Genomic DNA, 15,341 nt, shown 5'->3' with positions numbered 1-15,341 from the left:
TTTTTTTTTCAAAGATGAATCGAAATTTATTTCGGAACAAAAAAAAAAAAAAAAAAGAAAGAAAGAAAGAATAAGTGACTAAGAGAAAAATTAATTCATCTTCACTTACAATTCCTGCCCAATAGACCTCTAAAGCAAGAAGAGCACTTGTTGAGCCAATGTGCAATAAAGGAGTTATACATGTGGAAATGAGTTAGCTTGTTTTCTTTTGTTGTACTGTACTGTTTACACTTTGACATGTTGCTGGACTAAGACTTTGCTTTTAAGCTATCAAGTTGTCAAGTCAACTGACTGCACCTTTATTCAAAGGCTGACTTAAGTTAAGATGTTCCCCTTCATTCTTTAGTTCAAACATTTGCTGATAAGTTCCTGAAAGACAGAGTGAGTTTTCTTTATTATGAAAGATATCTAAGCAAGTACTCTGTCATTGATATTAAAAGAAAAAGAGAAACTTTTAAAGCGGTAGAATCCATGAATCCAAATTTGAAACGAATGAAGATGTGTACATTTCCTGAAGTAGAATCAGCTCTATTCAATTGGTTCCAGCAGTATCGAAATCAAAACCATGCTTTTGATTTTTCTCTCGATGTTTTTGAGTAAACTGTGCATATTGTACTTAAAAACTTTTCAGTTCTGTAATTTTATTTGTTATATGAACATATTAGTTAAAATATTCCATGATTTTTAATATAAAAATGTCAAAAACCGAAACTAGCGGCAGGGGCGCAAACAGGGGGTGGGCGTTCAGGGCCCGTGCCCCCCCCCCCCCCCGTCAGTATGCTAATTTGTACAATTTTCAAAAATACTTTATTTTATTATTTGAACGAAGATGAACGCTCTTTGAGAAAACGAAAAGTAAGTATGGTTCCAAAGTAAGCAGGGACGACGAGAGGTCATTTAAAACTTCCCCCCCTCTCCTTTTCGGCATTTATTTTTTCTGTAGTTAGGAATGATGCAAGAACGCTTAAATGGATTGGCACAGCTTTGTATCAACAAAGATATAGCTGTAGAACCAGATGAAGTTACTGAAGAACTAACCAAGAAACAACGACGGTTAAACTTTGTATTGTAGACAATAAGACAGTTTTATAAGTGCACATATGCAATGTGGGTATTTAGGACTCATCAAGTGTAAGTGATTTTATTGATTATTTTGTTGTATTTTAAGTGATTTCATGCCATTTTAACGTGTTCCTTTTTCTTTTTCTCTTTCCTTGAATGATCTTAAAAATATGAATAGTTTAGAGCTTTTGGTGATAAAAATTCATGTGCATTTTGATTTATTTCATTAATATAGTAAACAAAGTAATAACAAGTATTGATTTCCATTTATTAATTTGAATATCTTACCACCATACTGTTGTTTCAAGTACTTTAAAGTTTATTCTTAACGTGATTTCAACTCTGCCATAAGAACAATTAATGTTTTTGCAATAGTTTTTGAATAAATTGCAAAACTCTTACAATTTTAAGGAATTTTACTAAATAATATTAATAATAATAATAAATATATATTGATGTAAAGAGAGAGAGAGAACGCTGATAGTGTTGTGAAGAAAAAATTGTGCCCCCCCCCCCTAAAAATATTTTCTGGTTGCGCCCCTGACTAGCGGTAAGTCGAACTTCCGATAAGTTGAAGTTTTTTGTTGGTCCCATTAGATTCGAGTTATTGCGAATTGACTGTTTTTGCTTTTTGTTGAGTTACAATAAAGTATTTTCACATTTTGATTTGCATGAATAGGAATGAAAGCATGAACAAAAGCCTGCTTTAAAACGTCAAATGAAACATCAACGAAATGTAAATAATATTCAGATTTTTAAAAGCATTTAAAATTTAAACTGATTACATTTATTTTTCATATATTTTTTGCCATTAGTTTTAATTTTTAGGATTTGATGAAATTTGATTGTTTTTATTTTATTTGTATTTATTCCTTTTTCTTGCTCTCTGCCTTTTCTATTTATTCATTTATTTTCTCTAATTTACAAACCTTTAAAAATTGTTGAAATTTCAATCTAGCAGTTTGCCAATCTCCAGCTCTCAAGCAAAATAATCCCCAAGTTGACCAAACGCCAGTTTTATCTAAATTAAATTTTGTTGAAACTTCAAGAGCTAGATTCATTCTTTCTTCTTCTAACAGTTTATCTCGCAGTTTTCTATAAAAAAAGAAAAAAAAATCGAGTATTATTTTTCACAAACATACATTTTGAAAATTGACACAAGAAAAGCATTTACCTCACAGTATCGCCAATCGTCAGAGCTTCTCTGGGTAAAAGATGCCTACAATTAGCATTTACAAGTAATTTCATGATATCTAAATGCTGGAAATATATGTCTGCCAATGCTTCTCCTTTAGAATCATGAACTTGGTGGCACTTTACTTTCGCATTAATAAGCAGAGATTTGATCATGCTGCAAAAATATATATATACTTAGTAAAAGAATATAGGTATAAAAAAAATAAAAGCCCAAACCATTACAGTCCCAAAATTTGTCCTAGGAAGGTTAATACTATCATAAGTACAGTAATGTCTAAGCTCATGGAGTGATAAAGTAGTCTATTAAGTTAACAAATGACAATTTTTTTAAGACAGGCAGAAAGTATTTGTTTCAAACTTTTCATTTACAAACAAACTAATCCTTGAAATGCTTTTTTAAAATACATGGTGAAAAAAATCATCATAGAAAAAAACTATATAATTGTGGGCTTTTTGAATGCTGGGTAACTTTCAACAATTTTACTTTATAATACATCATTATTTTAATCCAAAATTTACATTTAATAGCTCAATGTTAAAACATCACTCTGCAAAATGACAGCAATTTGTTTTAGCCATCTTTTAATTAATGCAAGAAATGGATCTGCCTGCAATACAATAAACATGCAAATCTGAAGTTTGAATTATACGAAAATAAGTATTTTAGCTACATAAACTATTTTGGTTTTTATGAGCATTCATCTGATAAAATGCTTCAGTTTCTTTTCAATGATTGCAATAAGATCAAAAGCAATCAAGTGTATCTGCAGTTTTTTTCAATAATGATAATTTTATTTTTAGCAGATCAGAACAGACCCACAATTGTTAATATTATATTGGAATCTTCATTTAAGAAAAATGGAAGCAATTCTTTTTGAAAAAGTGCATGTTAAGCATGTTCATAGTTATATCATTACATAATGTATAAATTTCAAAAATGTAACTTTTGACTCTTTGTTAGAGCATTACAGAGTTCTCACCCTCAAATAAAATACTTTAAAGCAACTTGTTTAACACATAATACAGTCATATTTCGACAGCTCAAAGAGTATAACTTGAACATTCCTTCATCTCGAAGTTTTTATTGGGTCCCAAACTCCTGAGACTGTTGTGGAAACTTCCCATAGCTTGTACTATCAATAACTCGAACGTTTCAGCTGGTCCCTTGGGACTTTGAGTTAAATTGGGAGTTGACTGTATATTTATATTTGAAAAGTCATAAAGGGATAAATATATTTCAGGATTTATCAAAATAACATAATTTGGTTTATTGTATAATAATTAATAAACAAGAGATAAAATGATTACAAATGAAAGTTACTTTTACTTTCATACTACATACAGTCAAATTGTAATACCTCGAAATTCCAAAGGACCATCTAAAATCTTCAATAATTGGCAGTTTTAGTAATGGGAAGTTCCCTAAAAGTGTCTTCTATAGAGTTTGGGACCCAATGAAAACTTTGAGATAAAGGTATATTAGGGCTCGACAGATGGCATTTTTTGGCCAATGGGCTGATGTCGATTGTTGGCCGATTGTTTTGCTCCAAATGGCCGATGGCCATTGCATATAGCCGATGGCAAAAAAAAAAAAGGAAATCAAACGGAAATAAATTGCTAAGATTGTCAGGGATTTGAAGGATCATTTATTCATTTCACTTTTACTTTCTTTCTACAAATTGTAATCACAAGAAAAAAAAATCGACTTAAATTTCTATTTTACGATCATCCAATTTAAAGCTCACAAGTTTTTTCGGCACATCAGTACGTCCATATGTACCTAAGAACAAATAGATGACTAAAATATCCGTTTTGAACACCTTCTCAGCTAATCATCGCAAGTTCTTTTATGATGTCTCCATGCACGTAAACTTGCGTCACTCAAAAACTTTATGGAATACTAAGTCAGAAACTCATACGCACGTAGTATGATCCAAAAGTTCAAGGACAAGCACAAAATCTTACCCTGAATAGTTCACATCACCGAAGCACTCGGAGTTCGCTTCGCTCGCTAATAGGCTGGGTCACGTTGCGCTTGGCGAGCTTAGCGCTGAGCAATCCAGTCAAGGATTATTGTTTTAAAACAACTGTAAATGTAATTCAATGTTTTGGCGATTTGTTTTGAATTTCAAAGAAACTTTTAATTTGTTTTTATCAGAATGAAATATACGACTTTTTCTATTTTTCCTGACGATGACTTTCGAATGCCCCACGGGATTTTTTTTTCCGTTGGATGGGATAGCTAATTAATCAGAGTTAACTTTGCACGCTAACAACTAGGTTACAGTAGCATAGTTGCTGGGCGAGTTTGGCGGTAAACGGAGATAAACGAGTACGAACGGCGGTAAACGAGTTATGGAGTTATTTCACATTTAAAAGATACTATTTTGTGTCATTTTTAATTATTTGGTGAAACATTTTAAATTACAGAAAAAATCGCTTCACTCACTAAAGCAACTGTAAATCTAATTTAATGTTTTGGCGAATAGTCTTAAATTCCAAAGAAACTTTAAAACGGTTTTTATTTCGTAGGACCTAGCTCCGTGTGACTCTTACCTATTATTATGTCATCAACATATATTAGTAAAACAATTTCACTATTAAAAGTATAAACACAATTACAAATAGTCTTTTTTTTTAAATTCAGTCCTTCAAGAACACTATCAATTTCAAAGAACCAATATGCATAATCTGCAATCTTTAGGAGAAAATTTTATCTGTTTGCATTGATGCATCCACGTAACACCGAAACCGCGCAAAATAAACTCGCGTAAAACAAGGGTCTATTGTATTAATACTACACATCAGTGGCGCTGTGAAGGGGGGTTTTGGGGGTGAAAACATCCCCCCCACAGCCATTGGTTTTAACATAAATGCAAATTCTAATAAAGTAGTTTATGCATGTGAAAGGGCTGTTTTGATCAAAAAAAAAAAACTCTTCAGAAGGTATTTTGATTAAAAAAAAAAACCTTTAAAAGGTATTTTTCATCAAAAACCTCCACCAGAAGGCATTTTTGCTTTAAAAACCCTCTATGAGGTATTTTTGATCCCCCCCCCCAGAAGGTATTCTTGACCCCCCATGGGAGGATTTATGGGGGGTCAGAGGGGGCAATGCCCCCCAGTTTTGGAAGGACTTCATGTAGTAACAACACATCTTCCAAAAATTTAAAAAAAAAAATCATTATTTTTTTGTTTTTGAATAGTTCAGAAGAGCATGAGTGGATTTATGGGGGGGGGGAGGGGACAATGCCCCCAGTTTTGGGAGGAGTTTATGTAGTAACAACTTATCTTCCAAAATCTTATAACAAAAAAAAATCATGATTTTTTCTTCTTTGAATAGGAAATTAATTTTTTCTTTTAAACTTAAAATAGCCGTTTCTTACAAAGTTTAACAATACTGTACAAGTGTACAATCTACTACTCAATTTCAGAGACTGGAAAGTGCAAATTATTGATAGGTTCTAAAATCCCTGAAAAGAATTGGAATAGTATAGCCTACAAGGGCTCTTGAACCAAAAACCCAATCTAACCAACCAAACCTTGAAAATAATTAGACAAGTCTTTGAAACTCCTAAGCAAAGTGTGCTTCAATTTTATTTCTTATCAAGTGTATAAATTAAGAATTGTTCAAATGAGTAGTATGTTACTCTCTTGATACCTATTCTCTAAATCTGTGCACCATTTCTTTTAAAGTATTAACTTGCATCACAAAGCACTTTTAAAGCCTAAAACTTAAAAAAAAAAAAAAAAAAAAAAAAAAAAAAAAAAAAAACTATTATTTCCAATTAACCCTTATAAGACATCAAAATGCAGAATTTTATATCCATTTTAGATAATTTCCTCCGGAGGATTAACCCCCGGGCCCCCTAAAACTGGAGATATTCTATATCCCACTTAAAAGGGAGCAATGCGTTACTCTCTTAATACCAGCCCAACGACACATAAAAAAGTAAAGAATGACCTTACGCATCACAGAAAACAGATAAAAACATGGGAGGGGGGAGGGCAATTAAAAATGTTGCTCCAAAAAAAATCCTGCCCCCCCCCCCAGGAACTCAGTCCTAAATCCGCCTATGCCCCCCCCCCCCCAAAAAAAAGGTATTTTTGATCAAAACCCCCACCAGAAGGTATTTCTGGCTGCGCGTGCTAATGCTACACATATAACTTTATTTTGAGCATAATATTATTAGAACTCATGAAATCAAAGACGCAAAGAACTAATACACATTAATTTGAGGAAATCTATGATCTAAGCAAGATTGTCATATCGATAATGTCGAAAATATTCACTTGTGACCACAAAATTGAACAAATTGTATAGTTGGTTTTTCATTTTAATTTTTTCTAAACATGCACGTCTCCCAGGAAACTCTTCTTTGCCCACTAGGGAGGTGTGCACCTCACCAGCCTCAGTTTGAGAACCCCTGCCTTAGAGTGAGCAGAAAAACCCTTTTAAAACTTGCAAACCAGTTTGTTTTGAAGTGCAGAGGCGGTTTTAAAATATAGCAAATGTTGCAGTTGCGCAAGAGGCCCCATGACCATAGGACTGTAGAAGTTACAAAAATGCTTATGATAAATGTTTTACTAGTTCCGTGACAGAGAAAGATGGCCCCAAAATGTATATCGACAAGCCCCAAACTTGTAACTCTGCCGAAGCAATAACGAAAAGACTGCATTACCACGATTCATATTACAAATATCAAAAAATTAAAAATTACTGTCAGTTCAACGGGAATCTCACAAAATGTCACAACCGGTTTCGCCATCTCATATTTGTTTCCAAGTTGGTCTCTAATTCGGCAATATATCACCAAATGATCGTTAATCTAAGACGCTATATTATTTTTGCATTGAAATAAGTAATTAATAGTCACACAAAAATGAGTAATAGGCCTTTTAAAACACCCGATTCAAAACAAAAAGAAAAGTGCACAACTGGAACGTACACAAAGACCACATGCAAAATTTTAACTTAATTCTTTCAGGGGTGATTAAAATAGAAATTCATACTGAAATAAATTAGGTAAAAAATTTTTTTTGACTTACTCCATTTACTTTGTATTAAAAAGTAAAACAGCAAAGATCCTTTTTTTATCGAAAACATTGTCCAATTCCATCGGCTTTTTGATGTTTTTTAATGCCGATGGGCTGATGTTTCCTCCAAGTTAGCATCAGCCGCCGATGCGGATGGCTAAATTGTTGAGCCATCGGCACCGATGCATCGGTCAAGTCCTAAGGTATTTTCGAGTTACCTAGACTTGACTGCAGTAATATTCCATATGTGAAACTTAAAAGTAAATAAATGAAGTTACCTAATGAAAAGACTGTAGTCAATTTCAAGTGGTATTTTTCCAGAACGCCTGGGTTTTATTTTCCCAAGTAATCTATCACAGAGGTTTAGCATAAAAGACGCACATCTTTTTGGATCATTATGCAGTTTAAGAAGAGAAGAACAAAGCGAAATACTTGGAGCCTAAAATAAAGTTTTGAACACACCAACTAAGTATTAACAATAGTATTCATTGACAATAATATAAAAATGAGAAAAATTTAAGTTTTATAAAAATTAAAGGTTTTAAAAAACATATTTGAGAAATATTTGAAACTTCAAAATAAATTCTTCATTGCTATAAACAACATAATTCTATCTGTTTTCAATTTACAAACAAAATAAAATTAAAAGAAAGGTAAATACTAAGTCTCAAATCTGGACACAGCTGAACTTAGAAATCCTCAAAAATATGAACATTTCAAAAACCAAACTTAATACATATATAAAGTGTATACATACTCCGCTCCCCTAATGTTAGTTAAATACTATTTCCAATCCAATGTACTTGTCACTTTTGCTATATTAAGCACTTATCCTACGTTATGAATACATATTATTATTGATCATTTTAATGCATCCCACCCCCTTTCTACTCATTCATACTAATCTGCCAGGAAGATTTAGATACAGTACAATTACATGAATCAAGTTTGTCCCGAAAAGTTTCGATTCAATAAAACGGCAGATTCCAAAACTAAACCCAGTGGTGCAACAGCCTGCAGGAGGGTCAAAGCCTACTGTGCCTGTCTCAGTTTTCCTGACGAAGGGCTCAGGGAAGCAAGGCAGGTGTTCCAATTAGGTGTATTCTTTTTGTCGACACACTTAAGGAATGAACGGCTGAGTCGACCATGCCCAACCCAAGAATATAACGGCTGATTCAATAAAGCAAAAATTAGGGTTTTTTTTTTTTTTTTCCAAAAATGTAAAAATTCTGCAAATAATTTAAGAGAGCTACATTTTCTTTGATTTCAAATATCTGGTAGCTTTTTAATGTTAATGTTCAATTTCATTCTGTAGAGGATTTGATTCATTGAAGTGGCTGGTTCAATTAACCACTGATTCGACTACCCAGACTCTTGGACTTTTCTTCACAGTCGGTAAATTTTCTAACACTAGGCACTAATGTAGGAAATAAAAAAATAACTTTGCTCAGAAAAGCAAAAAAAAAAAAAATTAGAAAGTTAATTTGCACAAGAAAGCAGAAGAAAAGCTGAGAACTTTTAATTGTTTGAAAAGCTTTTTTAGAAAACTGCAGACAAATGTTTTGGGGCTACAAGGAACCCCTTTTCCTAAACAAAAGAGTTGACCTTAATGATGAGAAGACATCTGACAAAAGTTTTTGTTCCGTGCATTATGAAGGAAATTCCTTTTTGAAACAAAGACTTAACAACAAACTTAAAGGTTTTTCAGAACCTAAAAGAACGCAGGGGTAAGTACCATTAAAATTATTCCTTTTAGCTATAATATCATAAAACATTGGCTATTAAAATAAAGGAAATAATTTTATACAATGTACTTAAAGTTAATATTAAACCACTTTTAATAATAATGAATAAGCTCAATTCTGAACTTCTCAATGTTGTTTTCTTAGTTATTCATTTATTTTTTGTGAAAGAAAACTATGGCAAAAGAATTATTTGCAGAAAAAATTCATTCGCATTAAATGTCTAATTTCATTTCCAAGTTTGGGTGTAAATTGAAAAGATAAAAGATTTACATAGAAAAATTATTTGAGATAAATAAATAAAATTAATCTCTGTTTTAAACACATACAGATTGTTACTTGGAGAGGGAAATACTCACTTGTTCATACGAAAATTCATTGCGAACAGAAGCATTTTGTTCACTATCAGATGATAGCACCCATCGAAACAGTAGTTGATTACCAGTTATGCTACTTGATCTTCTTCGCAATGCATGAGCATCAACAACATTAAATGGAGAACTTCGAGGGCTAGAAGACTGCACTATAAAAGCACATTAAAGGACAAATGCAAAATTCATTTTCAAGCAAAATTTACAAGGGTTCAGACAGTTTTATACTAAAAATGTTTAGTAAAAGTTCTATACTATCAAGATTAAAAGTCAAAACATATTTACTTGTGGAAAGAAGACGATATCTTCTTTCAAAAGAAGCTGTATTGAAAGTCATGCTGCCTGTCATCCTGAAATAAAATAGAAATAAGTTAGAAGTGTGTTTCTCAAGTGATACAGCAAAAGCACAAAATTGCAATGAAAAAATAATAACAAGCAATTACTGGAACACTATTAACTTACAATTACTGTAAGTAAGATTTAAGTCGTCAAATCCCCTTTGCTGTGTTTTGAATAAAATAACCTTAAATTGACAAACTCAAAATAATTTCTTATTTTGATGATAAAGAATTAAGATGATTTTTCAATCAATATTCGAAAAGCTACAATTTCAAGAAGGATTAGCATAAATTAGCTTTTGCATGTATTAGAGGGACAGGAAAGTAATTTCGTTCTTTTGTACCTTACATTATTAACCAGTTTCTATTAGGAAACAATGATATAATTAACCTTGTCACCAAACTTTTGCCACCTAGCGAGCTGTTTTCAATCTAAGATCAATAAAAATCAACTAGTTTTGAATCAAACTATCTGGAGATGGCACTTTGGATATCAACTGAATTTTCAAGTTCTTTATCGCAAAACAACCAAAGTAAAGAAAAATCAGTTGATGCAATGTCGGGTAATTCCTGCAATTGACAACAGAAAAACACGGTTCTGAAACATGATTATACAAAACAACACTCCTCAAAAATGTATTTATTTATTTTTTTAGAATTATTTTTTCAAATGGCATAGAACTTGACAAGTTGATAAGAAATACAAAAATCACTAAAAACAAACATGAAAAAAAAAAAAAATCATTGCCTCAACACTGCTCAAAAAGAACTCTGAAAAAAAAAGAATTTCAGTAGGTTGCCTTACTTACCATACTCACTTGACATTGCATCATCTGATCTCCTTTTATTCTAATCACTATATGACAAAATATGGAAAAATTGGTTCATATCCAAAAAGCCCCCCCCCCCCCCCTCCCCATCTCCAGATATTTTCGCCCAAAGCAAATGAATTACTATCGATCCAGAATTCACGCTTTGCACATTAGATGTCATAATGTTTAAAATAAAAAGTGTATTTTGTGTCATTTTTCAAAAATAAAAATTAAAAATTAAGTTGTTTGAAATAAGGAATTTTTAACCATCATTCAATTTTTTTTTCTTTTTTAAATAAACTAAAAAAATTTATACACTTACAAATTGTAACAGTCATCACAAACACGCACTTTCACATTGCCATAACCTTCAACAATTAAAGCTTGAGGAGAGCAATTAGCACAAACAACTCTGCCACATCGGCGGCAATGATGACGACGAGTGAACTGAAATGAAATCTACTAATTAAGATGCTATAAATATACAAAGAAATATTATTGAAATTTAAAGAAAATATAATGACTACTTGCCAGGAAAATATAATGAAATAATGAACTGACAGAGAGGCCGGACAAATTCTAACTTCATTTATACTTAAAATCAAGTTGAATTTAACAATTTTAACTTTCCATGTGAAGAATAGAGTCATTATGTCGATTTACTTTTAGATACTAAACTTGAATACAAACAGAAAATTAAAGTAGAAAAAGCCATCATGGGTTAAGTTATATACATATTTGCACTTAGGATAAAAAATTTCTTTGAAGGGTAAAATCACTTAGAATCAACGTGTGTCAAAGTCGTTTTTCAAAGATGTGTATAATCTTTAAGAATTATTTGAATAGTGAATTGATATTTTTATCTGACAATTAGTTAAAGGTTCCCAAGACAAAATATACACAAATGGCTTGATGAAACATATTTTTTAAAACCTTTACACTGGGCAAGTGTTTTAAAAATGGCACTGGTTACTATGACCTCATGGTCATAATGATCCCACTTGTTTTGACAGCTTTTGAATTTTTTTTTTTTTTTAGGCAAAACTGAAGCAAAATCACTTTTTGACAAAAAGCAGCAATGAGTAGATATTTTGCCATATTCATTTCTAACTATGCAGCTCCAGCAAAGTTATGAATTCATGACTCAAAATGCAAGAATTAAATGTTATTGTAAATATTTTGGCAATAAGAATATTTAACTCAAAACTGAAATGAATAGCCAGTCCTTTAAAAAAAACCTCTGATTGATTGATCCACAAAATGAAATCAATGTGTACTGTTGCTAAAATTAATTGCACAGGTATCAACTATTCCGGATTCAAGTACGAGTAACAGCAATCTTTTATTGGTGGCTAAATGAATAAGAAATTTTATACTAGGAAAAATTTTCAACAAATTACCAAGAAGCATATTGTGTTCTTGAAAGTCTTTTGAGTATTTGAAACATCTTTTAAAAAAAGAAACACTTACTGAAAGGTACTTTTTAGCCTACTTTCCCAGTAAAAGTCAGAAAAAGAAGAAAAATGCATGAAAGAAGGCTTAATGCATCTTAAAAATATCGCGAAAAACAAAAAAAAGTCCAAAATAAATAAAAGAATTAAATAAATATCGAAAAATGAAAAATTGGAAAGTAGGGTATTGAGATGGGAAAAAATGTCTGTGGGTCTGTCTGTCGGTCTGTCTGTCTGTTCCCCCCTCCCTAATAACTTTTGAATGAATAGTCCGATTCAAACAAACTTTATTTTGTTCGAAAGATCTCGGCGAGGAGACCTCATTCCCATGTTTGACTTTTTGATTTGAACTATTTCTGTTCAATTTCGAACAGTTCAAAAACACTTAACATTAGCCCCTACGGGGAAATTCAACGCAATTCCGAACTGCAAGGTGAATTTGCTTCAAGCAAACTTTGTAGGAAAAAGTTTTTGATGAAAAACTTGTATATAAAATATCTTTTTGATTTGAACAATTTTCCATTCAATTTTGAACATTTCAAATTTTTTAACATTAGCGCCTACGGGGAACTGAAAGTCAATGTAGATTCCGTACTTGAAGGCGGATTTATCTGAAGCAAATTTTGTTGGAAATAGCTCTTGAAACCAAACTCCGACTCCGAGAATTTATGGGTACCTGACTCCGACTCCTTTGCCCGACAATTAATCGGACTCGACTCCCCGACTTCAAAGCTTTGGCAAAAATTTATACACGGAGGACAAATGACTGACTCCGATTCTTGGATATTCGACTCCGACTCCTTTATCCCAAAATGAGATTGACTCAGACTCTGCAGCTATGGTTTTAACTGTGAAATAATTATTGTTTTTATTTTCACACTAAAGTTTTAATTTAGGTATTCAATTTTCGGCGAATAAACTCGAAGTCATTTATGTTTCTATGTAAAGATATGCGCAGACAGTGAAAATTGTTTCTTTAAGCTAAAATTTATTGTTTTTATTTATTTTGGTAAATGCATTAATTCATTTAAAAATTATTTTTGGCACCAGGGGAAAAAGAAACGATTTTTTTTTTATATGATGGATTTGTTTTAATGAGCCTATTAATTTTAATAATTATTTTTTCATTTTGAAAGCTGTTAAAGAATTTTTTTTAATAGAAAAAAAGTTTATTAGCTGCTTTGTTTAAAAGGTACTGCTATTTTATTTGTTTGTTTATTTATTTATTTATTTATTTTACGCATGTAATTTTTCAGATGAGTGAGGAATACTTTATTTCTAGAAATCAGTTTAAAATATTAAAAAAATATGTTTGAAACAATTTGCTATTTTAGCTATTTTTGAGAATACTGATCAGGTATTAGAAAGTAGTATGGGTATATGGGAAAGTAGGCTCGTTTAGTTCTAGACGGAACTTCTTGTTCTTAATGTCATAAAACAGCTTTTGTAACTATTAAGAAGTAGCTCAGTCATTGCTATTTTATGTAAGAGTACATAAAAAAAGAACAAGATCTTTTCGGTTACTTTCCCTCTTTACTTATTACCAAAGTTGACATGGTAGAGCTTTTCTTTTCATGGGAACAAAAACAATAGGAATTAAAGTTTTGACCCCCTCCAAAGTCGCTCTTCAACATGTTGAGAATTGTTACTGCTGTTGATATCACTGCTTTCATACTGAAAATGTAGCGAAAGTTTCATTACTTTCTTACCCTATTGATTGAAGTACCAATGATAACACATATTGGCTCAGTTTTCCAAACAATGGGATTTTATTGCTTTTATAAGGACAATAGAATAAATAGGTGGCGGTAAAGGTTTTTTTTTTTCAAATCATGTCGTGGAAAACTGCTTATTTTTTGCATAGTTTATTTCTAATTAACTTTAACGTTTCTGGAGCACTGTTCTAGATCAGAAAGCATTAACAGAAGACTCAGTTTCATAAGAAAAAAAGAGGGTGTACCAGGAAATATGCTATTCATCCCAATGGTATGTCAGAACTGTATTACATATAAAACCAATACTAAATGCCTATCGCATTAGCCTCAGAAGTGTACTTCCTTCAACACCTGCGCTGACTTCTAGTGCAGAGGACAGAGTTATCTAGCGGCAATACGACAAAGGCATTGCTATGGCGATTGATCCAAACAATTCATATCAATTGTTAATTGGTTAATTTCAAAATTTAAATTCAAAAATTAACCTATTGTGTTCTTCGCTATCAATTTCTAATACCTTCCAATCAGGGCTGTAACTAGAAAATAATTTCGGGAAGGGTTTAAAAACTTTCATGTAGAGCTTACGAATTATTAAAAAATTTGTGTTAATGTTCAAGTCATTGGATTATCTATTACTAGAGGACCCGACAGATGTTATTCTGTTCAAACCTTGTAAATTGAAAAGTCAAAAAAATTCAATAAACTATCAAGTGTTTGAACCGTTCTGTTGAAAAAAATTTCAGTGACTAAAAGTACTACTTTTGACTGAAGGAAACAACCCCATTGTTTGCTTTTGCCACTATCAGCAAGGCCATGGCTGAAGTACATTAGCCCTTGGTCTTTGGCGTCCACAAATTTGGCGACAATTGGGAAAATTGCTGAGACTCCTAGTTTTCAAATGCTTCCCGCAATTTCTACATTGTCTTGGGGAATTATCATAATGTAGATTGTAAAATATGCAGAATTGGCGAAAACATTTCCCCGTTGCTTAAATTCCGTAATACCAAGTTTGTGGACCTTTAAGAAATTAAAATGAAGCTAAAAGACGAAACCATGGCAATGCGAAACAAAACATCAGTAATTTTAATGGAGATTAGATTTTTGAACTTTATTTTTAACGGCTTGTAACTTTTTTTCCTTTGGAGATAGAAAGTTACTTTTCCGACCATAGGTCGAGATATTTCTGGAGTAAAAAATGCCGCTTTTTCGAACGGTGTCAAAAAGAAAACTGTGGGACAATTCCTTCACTTTTTATTGATAGATTTAAAGAAGAAAGTATTGCCAAAATTTCAGCTAAGCCTAAAAAAGTTCGAGATGAAAACGCAAATTGCTCCCGTCGTAATGAATTTAGAGCATTGAAACAAATTGCTTAGAACGCGAAAAGTTCTACCCTTTTCGACGATATAAAATATTAATATGTGCAAGTAACTTTTCATCCCTTTAATAGCCAATAATAGGCAATTTACGTGAAATTTGGGCCTAAATTTAAATAAAAAAGGAACTATTTATCGAATTTTTTGAATTATAGCCTATGTTACTCAGTAAGAAAGCACCTTTCATATAGTGAATGAATTTTTCGAATAGGTGCAGTGGTTCCGGAGATTACCTCGAACATATAA

General features: G+C 32.0%; 1 protein-coding gene across 1 annotated transcript in view; it reads right to left on the bottom strand.

Moving 5' to 3' along the window:
• The window catches only part of LOC129222928 (zinc finger FYVE domain-containing protein 26-like), a 138,311-nt gene that overhangs the window by 33,083 nt on the left and 89,887 nt on the right, over window positions 1-15,341 (bottom strand). The window contains exons 28-33 of the mRNA XM_054857488.1: window positions 10,879-11,003; window positions 9,692-9,756; window positions 9,395-9,558; window positions 7,572-7,732; window positions 2,237-2,413; window positions 1,992-2,157 (exon numbers count right to left, since the gene is read on the bottom strand). Of these exons, the coding sequence (XP_054713463.1) occupies window positions 1,992-2,157; window positions 2,237-2,413; window positions 7,572-7,732; window positions 9,395-9,558; window positions 9,692-9,756; window positions 10,879-11,003 (858 nt within the window). The remainder of the gene's footprint in view (window positions 1-1,991; window positions 2,158-2,236; window positions 2,414-7,571; window positions 7,733-9,394; window positions 9,559-9,691; window positions 9,757-10,878; window positions 11,004-15,341) is intronic.

Source organism: Uloborus diversus, chromosome 5 (genome assembly GCF_026930045.1).
Source record: "Uloborus diversus isolate 005 chromosome 5, Udiv.v.3.1, whole genome shotgun sequence".
In the NCBI taxonomy this organism is placed as follows: domain Eukaryota; kingdom Metazoa; phylum Arthropoda; class Arachnida; order Araneae; family Uloboridae; genus Uloborus; species Uloborus diversus.
The sequence above is the reverse complement of the archived record's forward strand: the minus strand, read 5'-3'. Positions and strand labels throughout refer to the sequence as shown.